This window comes from Penaeus japonicus, unplaced genomic scaffold (assembly GCF_977035675.1).
Source record: "Penaeus japonicus unplaced genomic scaffold, GWHDUDI00000001_assembly GWHDUDI00000041, whole genome shotgun sequence".
NCBI classification, from domain to species: domain Eukaryota; kingdom Metazoa; phylum Arthropoda; class Malacostraca; order Decapoda; family Penaeidae; genus Penaeus; species Penaeus japonicus.
In genome coordinates, this window is record NW_028234443.1 from 19,831,594 (window position 1) to 19,840,016 (window position 8,423).

An 8,423-nucleotide genomic window follows, 5' to 3' on the forward strand; every position below is an offset into this window, starting at 1 on the left:
TTGAATTTCAAAAACAAAAATTATCAAGCTGACAAGATGCATTTACCCTCTATTTCACGTAAAATTGACGAAGGATAAAGAAAAGGAAGTTTTTGAGATGAATACGGAGGACAAGAGATTACATTCTTTCAAGAAATGGCCATTTGGAAGTGATACGAGTATTAATAAGGAGAAGGTGAGATAAATGCTTGAGGAATGTATTTCTCGATTGAAAACTTTTAAAACTAAACGTTATTTAAAAAGAATTTTAAGTTTGAAAGATACATGTAAACTACATTCAGAAAGAGTGATTTTTAGTATATATGGTAAATGTTACTTTAATCCCAAACGAAATTGCTAAATATTATCCATGATCGACCATCAATAGGTCAAAGTGAATTAAGTCCTCTGTTTAAAAATACCTTTTCCATCCAGATAATACTTGCTCGTTAGCGAGTTGTGGTATGATTTTGGTATTGTAGTGGCCTCTGATTCCTTTCATTTTCAGTATTGCACAACAGTATGGAACTGTAACCTTAACTAACCATTTTTCGGGTTCAGCCTTATGGTTAAGGGGGAACAGTGCATAAAATCAACTATTGACAGTTTCATGGGCACTTTTTTTCTAATGGGCCAATTTCCTCTTGTTCCTTCTGACAAAAACAAGCTATTTGATAGTAATTAACATCGATATGTCAACACAAAATATTAATTTGCAAATTAAAATTATGGTTTAATCCTCCTCAGAATCAGATTAATATTTACTTACAGTTCCTCGTAATATTTTCCTGTTTATATTTATTGAGCTTCCCACATATTTTGAACTAGTACTTGTTACTTAAAAGAGGTAGATTTGGTACTAACTTTAGATTTTAAATTTCTAATTAAAAAGTTCAATTAATCTGATTCTTTCAAACATTAACAAATAAATATTGAATGCCTTGATTTGGCTGTGATTAGTATCATTCCCTATGGATTATTATTATTTGCTGCTAACCTTTGGCTTACCAAATTAGCACTATTCCCTAAACTTCCCCCATACCCATCAACTTGGGAACCTGTAGGCAGTCGGGGGTTTTGATATATGGGGAAGCTACAAATTATGAGAAAAGTTCTGTAATTATACACACATATCTGGACCCCGTTTTTCTTTATTTAACAGATAAAACCGATTTAATATATCGACAATGTCTATTCCGGGTCACGAATTAATTGTCTGATACCAAATACCAAAAACCACATATAACTGGCCTAAAACTGGCTCTCAGTGTCAAGCCAGTTTATTCAAGAATTAATAATAATGTTAACTGCTATAATATGGCATTTGATCCTAGGTTGTCCTCATTGGTTTTTGTCAGAGATGAACTGAAAATCCTAAAATCACTTTTTTTTGATAGATGACTTTTCCAAACAAAGGTCACAAGGTAAAATCAAAAACAATTCATAGGTTGATTGTTTATCAATGCAAGATGACGTTGTCGCAAGTACTCTGCCTTTATATCGCCATATTCCACTTCATTTTACAATTTGATGAAAAGAATAAGATTTCATTGACCTATCAATTCCATGAATTATTTTTTTAAGGTAACTTTGTTATTAACTAAAACTATACCAAATATCTTTATTTATGATTCATGATGGATAAGTCATATGTGAAAAGAATCATTGTTCTTATTTCACTTTCTGAAAAAAAAAAAAAAAAAAAATAGGCAGGCACACCCTTAACCAAATCTAAACCTAAATGAAAACCAAAATTTAAATGTAACAAACTTTGAGCTGTTGGAATAGAGTTGCTCATAAGTGTGGAAGTTTGAGTTCAAGTCAGGTGTTGCCTATCAGATGCTGGAGATTGAGGCACAACTCATTTGGATTGTAAGGATTCTGATGCTCTTTGTATTTTATAACTTTACTATATGATGAGGTAGTATAGTTTAGGTTAAGATAAGTCGAGGATTAGCCATTTTTAAAAATGAGGCAGAGGTTCTTGATTAGTATATATTCCATGTATGACATTACCTTGAACATCATACCTGAATTTCAAATGAATGGTACCAACAAATTTTATTATTTGAAAATATGAAATCCAGGTTTTATTTTTCAAATGTGACATCTATGATAAATATTTAAAAACAATTTTGTTCTTTGTCATCCCAAGTTGATAACCCTATTTTTTCATATGAATCAGACACAACATAAATGAAGAGATACATTCTGTGTTTTTGTACTTCTAAGTTTGAGAAAACAATTTAAATTTGCAGAAAAATGCTGTTCAACATCTTACACATAGTGTTGCCAGAGAGTTTTACTTAATTTCTATATATCACACATATTTAAATTTTATATGGTGTAGGATCCTTCCTTTAAGTGTTTGATCAACATAAAATCAAGAAGAAAATAAATTAGATGATGTTCAAATGAACTCTCTGCATGAACTACCTGTTCCATTTCTTCACTAACTAAAGTCCTGTGTAAATTGTCATAGGCTAACTTACAATAGAAATGGTATAAAGAAAAGTGCTCTTAACCCATTACAGACGGGTGTCATGACATACACGACGCATTTTTGGCTTTGGCTTGACGGCTGGCATAGTGATGTACATGATGTTAGGGAATTTTGGATCACTGTGTTTCTTTATTGATAATTGCAGTCATAATTAATATAATTACCATATTATTAGACATAACAGGTTTCATCACACTCCTGAAAGCCGAAATACTATTCTCTGAAAAATCACACCAGCCATGAAGAGCCTTGAATGTACCCAAGGAATAGTTTGACCATGTTCTTATTTAAGTGCAAACACCATCTTTAGAGAGTGATGACACATAACAAGTTGCTGAACTCTTGCTCTAAAGTACTGGTGTTGAAGGATGTGCAGACAGAGTGAGAAGAGGAAGGTGACTCGAACCATGCCAGTTCCCCCCCTTGCCAGGGTAGGGCTGGCTTATAACTAGGGACTAACAAGTCATAATCACATGTTTCCTTCCTCTTCCCAACCTCTTCATATTATCTTCATTATGGATGGTTATTTGTTTTGTATTCATTCACGACAATACATGAATAAAGAAAAAATGAAGTTGCTTTTGGCCCTTCCCAAAAAACAGCAATACTTTTATCATACTAAGTGTAAAGAAAATATTGAGCTGATATGGACCCTACACTATAATATTAGTCAACTGCAGCAGTAATAGAGCCAGTAATATGACACATATCAGTCTCTCAATACAATAAAACACAAAAAGGGCTCTACTTTTACAATGAGTGATTAACCAATTGCAGACGGAGATAAATTTGCTTGCCCAGCCTCCAGGATAGGTTTTATTTTAGAGAGAAACCGCTTGAACGCAATATAATTTTTTTGAAAGCATATCGCCAAATCACTTTCAGTCATTCATTGCAACACTAGAGCAAAGATATTTGTGTGAATGGAGTTTAAGACTTATAGTGCCATATGACAAAGAGGCTCTATCATGCTGCAGTTGACATGAAAATTGGTAAGTATATTATTCCATATTAAGCTCATTATTTTCTTAAACTTCAATGGGATAGAAGTATTAACTGTTTTAATGGAAGGACAAAGTCAACTTTATTTTATTGTATTTATGTGCTGTCATGATACGAATAAAAAACATAATAAACCACCTATCAATAAAGAGAACAAGAAGAGGTAGGGAAGAGAACATAAACCTACCTGGTGCTTGTGACTGTGAGTGGCCCCAGTGAAAGGCAACCCATATTGTCACAGGAGCACATTTAAGTGACACTCTGGGTATGGATTTAGTGTCCTTTCCTCATTTTCGTCGTTCTGGCCTGCCAATTCCTTCAATCGGCGTACTTTAAAGAGCAAGTTCATCAACTTAGTGTGTGCCATCAGCCTCTATAGAGACAGTGCATTTGCACTAGAGACCGTGTTATGGGTGCCATTCTAAGGCTCCTCACGCTGCTGGTGCCTAGAAAAAGTGGGTGCCATCTAGTTTGAACGTTAAGCTTGCAAAGAATTTCGGTAATTAAATATAATTAGGAACTAGTCATTAGCCATCAGCACTCATTTACTCATATCCTATTTCATTAGCAAAATAAATTATCACCGTGACCAAAATCCCCGAAACGTCCGTGTACTCATGAACTGACGGCCCGTCGTCAGGCCAAAGCTCCTACGTCATTATGTCATACCAACCCTACGCATTGGTGGCAATGGTTAAAAAAGAGTGGATGGGAAAAGCCAAAGCTTTTTTTTTTTTTTTTTTTTTGTTTTTGTGTGTGTGTGTGTGTGTGTGTGTGTGTGTGTGTGTGTGTGTGTGTGTGTGTGTGTGTTGTGTGTATCTTACTGTATTTATAGACATATCTCTCATATCACAGGCTCTATCAATTCTGCAGTTGACTAAAATTATAGTTCAGGGCTCATATCCACTCATTTTTTTCTTTATACTCTGCATGATAGAAGTATTGTTGTTTCGGGGGAGGACAAAAAGCAACTTTATTTTTTCGTATTTGTGTGCTGTCTTGAAGGAATATGAAGCATATAATCATCCATAATGAAGGTAACATGAAGAGATAGGGAAGAGGAAGGAAACTTGTGCTTATGACAGTGAGTACCATAGTAAAAGGCATCCCTTGTGGCACAGTAGCACATTATAGACATTGGGCATGATTTGAGTCACCTTCCTCCTCTCATTCTGCCTGTAAATCCTTCATATTTGGTACTTTAGAGCAAGAGGTCAGCAACTTGCTATGTGCCATCACTCTATAAAGATAGTGCTTGCTAGAGACTGTGGATGGGTGCCATTCAAGGCTCTCTCCTGCTGGTGCTAGAGGAAAGTAGGTTTTGGATGTTTGGTGAAAACCATTTTGCTTAACCCGTTTACGACGGGTGACTAGATATCACGTCTAGTGGTTTTTGGGCCACACGCCGGGGACGTGTTATTTTGTCCAGCCCGGCGTGCGGGAGGAGCCAGCGTACAGCACTGGCTCACGGCCAGTGCGGCCGAGAATCTCGATGCGTTAGGCTTATGCGTTTGAAAGTCCCGGAATTTTGGTCTTTTTAAGCCGAAATGGCCCCGTCGAGAACGGGTTAATGTTTGGCAATGATAGTAATTATGACTGCAATTGTCATCATCACTCACTCATTACTCTTAGCACAATAAGAGAACAGTAATGCAAAATCCCTGAACGTTATGATGCTTGTCATCAGGCCAGATCTCCTGTGTCATGTATGATGAAAAAATACGTCACACGTCGTTAACGGGTTAAAGGTATACATAATTTTATAAAAAAAAGTGAGTATTGGATTGCATTTGATGTGTACTATTCAGATATTTTTATTCTGTGGAAACTAATTATAACTACAGTGGTCCAGTGATGACTGAGGCCTCTATGCCTATCACCACTTAGGCAAACACCTACCTTGGGGGGGCTTGGGGGGGGGGCGATAACACGTGTCACAGCCTTGGCTGAGCTTGGGACCTGGGGCTTGGATCCTACCTTGGGGGTGGTGGTTGGGCTTGGCCTCCACCAGTAAGGTTATCAAATCAGAAATTTGCTTAGGGTCTATTTTGCGAAATATGAATGGGAAGGTTTGATCGTCATTGCTGGAGTGGAAAGCTTAAAAGCCACAGTTCTGCTTCTTTTGGTCCTGATCTGGACAATATCATGAAAAATAATCTATGCAAAATAAGGGCTGGTTGTAATCTGTTATCAATGTTGACATAAATATGCTTGCACTGTCAAATCCAGTGATACCATGAGCTCGAAGATTTGCACTCCTTAAATTCTTGTAAAATAGGGCTTGCAAACTTTGCAGGTGATTTATTGTCAAACAAGGAACTAGTTGAAGCTCCATATTCCAGAATATTTGCAGAGGAAAAGCATGTAAGTCATGATCCACAATATGGTCTTATTGTGAACTTTTTCCAAGCACTCTTTTATTTTACTCACATGAGCAGCAGCTACAGCATCGTACAGTGTGTCAAATGCTTATGCATGTGCAACTCATCTAGAAAATAATTAAGAAAGGCTTAGGAAAATCACTATGGAAAATAATAGAAAGTGGAGGACAAAACCATTTATGGTCTGGGAACTGACTGTGATAGTTCATTCAGATACTGGATCAGACTTACACTTAATCCTTTGACTAAAAATTATCATACGCCTACCTTAATTGATGTTTTTCGTGTTTATTTGTCATACAGATGGCTGCAGCAGGATTTTATTACATTGGTAGCAAGAAGGAGCCTGACCTTGTCCGTTGCTTTGTGTGCTTGAAAGAACTTGATGGATGGGAGGTAGAAGATGACCCCTGGTAAGATCTTTCAATTTTCGCTCACAAAAAGAGAGTACTGGAGAGTGTTTTGTTTGATGTAGATTCAATTATTAGAAAGGCTTAAACAAATTAACTTTGAAAAATTAAGATGTTAACATTATTTTTGACAGGGAGGAGCACAAAAACCATGCATCATATTGCCAGTTCATCCAACTCAACAAGGCAGAGAGTGAGATTACTTTTGAAGAGATGCACGACTTGGAAATGCAGCGACAAATTAATATGGCTGTAAGTAATCTTTACTAATTAGTTTGCACACTCATCCAGAAGTGAAAGAAGAGTATACATTTTAGTATGTAGAACTTTACAAAGCAGTTGGTACATTATAGAGTAGTAAAAATTATAAATGCAGCTAGCATGTTCTCTCTCTCTCTCGCATCTCCTATTCTCATCTCCTCTCGCGTCTCCCGTCCCTCCTCTCGCGCTACGCCACGCCTCCTCGCTCTCTCCCTCTCTCCCTGTCTCTATCCGGTCCTCTCTCCCTCCCTCTCTCTCTCTCCCCCTCTCTCTCTCTCTCCCCCTCTCCTCTCTCTCTCTCTCTCTCTCCTCTCTCCTCTCTCTCTCTCTCTCTCTTCCCTCCCTCTCTCTTCTCTCGCTCTCTCTCTCTCTCTCTCTCTCTCCCCCTCCCCTCCCTCCCTCCCTCCTCCCTCCCTCCCTCCCTCCTCCCCCCCCCCCTCCCCCTCTCTCTCTACCCCTCTCTCTCTCATTCTCTCATTTTCTCTTTCTCTCACTCTCTCTCTATCATTTTCTTTCTCTCTCTCTCTCTCTCTCTCTCTCTCTCTCTCTCTCTCTCTCTCTCTCTCTCTCTCTCTCTCTCTCTCTCTCTCTCTCTCTCTCTCTCTCTCTCTCTCTCTCTCCCTCCCTCCCTCCCCCTCCCCCTCTCTCTCTCTATCATTCTCTCATTCTCTCTTTCTCTCACTCTCTCTCTATCATTTTCTTTCTCTCTCTCTCTCTCTCTCTCTCTCTCTCTCTCTCTCTCTCTCTCTCTCTCTCTCTCCCGCACCCGCCCTCCCCCCACCTCTCTCTCTCCTATCATTCTCAGCATTCTCTCTTTCTCTCACGCTCTCCTCTATCATTTTCTTTCCGCTCTCTCTCTCCGCTCTATCGCTCTCATTCCCTCTCTCAGTTTTGTCTCATTCTCTCTCTCTCTCATCCCTCTCTCGTCTACTCTCTCTCTCTCTCCCTCCGCATCCTCTCTCTCTCTCTCTCTCATCTACTCCGCCTCTCTCTTATCTCTTCTCTCCTCTCAATTTCTCTCTCTCTCTCTCTCTCTCTCTCTCTCTTTCTCTCATTCTCTTTAATTCATTCATGTAAAAGTTTTGCCTGATGTACCACTTACTGGCTAAAATGCTTTTCTTTACTTCATATCTGTTTTATTTTCCATTCTACCATTTATCTATTTATGTTCGTAATAATAGAACTCCAAGAGCTAGATAGAAAAACTGTGAAGTAAAACAAATTCCAGCAATTACTAATTAAGGTTTCTTTCTCACTTTGGATATTTGTAATGGAGATAGAATTTAAGAATGCCAGCTGAGCTGTAGTATATCACTTGTATTTTTTTTCTTTTTGCAGACAAAAGTTTTGACAAAGAAAATCAAGGAATTTGAAAAGCAAGCTGCAAATACACGGGAAGTTCTACAAACTCTTGCTTAAGAAGAGAATGCTATCAGTTCATTTGTCAGTTGCTTCTAGCCCTGTTCAGAATTTGTTCTTTTGCCTTGTCTTATGTATATACAGTTTGTGCTTTTTAAGGCCCTTCTTTCATGCCCTTTCTGCTTCTACAGGAGGATTCTTGAGTTATCTGTAGTATGAAAAGGAAATAATATATCTGCTTTAAAAATTTGGTCTCTGAAAAGATATTTTGCATTCTAATCTCCTTTTATAAATTTCAGAAGACCAAATACGTATGGATAAAAATATATATTCTTAGCAATAGCAAATGATATTGGGCTATTGAAACAGTTCTCAGTCCAATTATTTTATCATCACACTGTATAGTCTTTTCTGAAAGACCTAAAAGTTTTGCACTTCAAAAAATAAATGGTTTGCAATTACACTTTGCTTTATTTTCAGTCCTTGCGAAGAAATGACTGTTAGCAGGTACTTTACCTCTTCACTGTA

General features: G+C 37.7%; 2 protein-coding genes across 3 annotated transcripts in view; both read left to right on the forward strand.

Annotated features, from left to right (window-relative positions):
- Nucleotides 1–8,423, forward strand: part of LOC122263812 (uncharacterized) — a 38,494-nt gene that overhangs the window by 13,979 nt on the left and 16,092 nt on the right. The gene's annotated exons all lie outside the window — the stretch shown is intronic.
- On the forward strand, nt 66–8,356 carry LOC122245426 (baculoviral IAP repeat-containing protein 5; the record flags this gene model as incomplete). Its single annotated transcript, XM_043003356.2, is given in 4 exon segments — nt 66–175; nt 6,169–6,278; nt 6,410–6,527; nt 7,875–8,356. Coding segments are annotated over 4 exon segments (419 nt in total), but the record flags the coding sequence as incomplete, so codon positions are not given.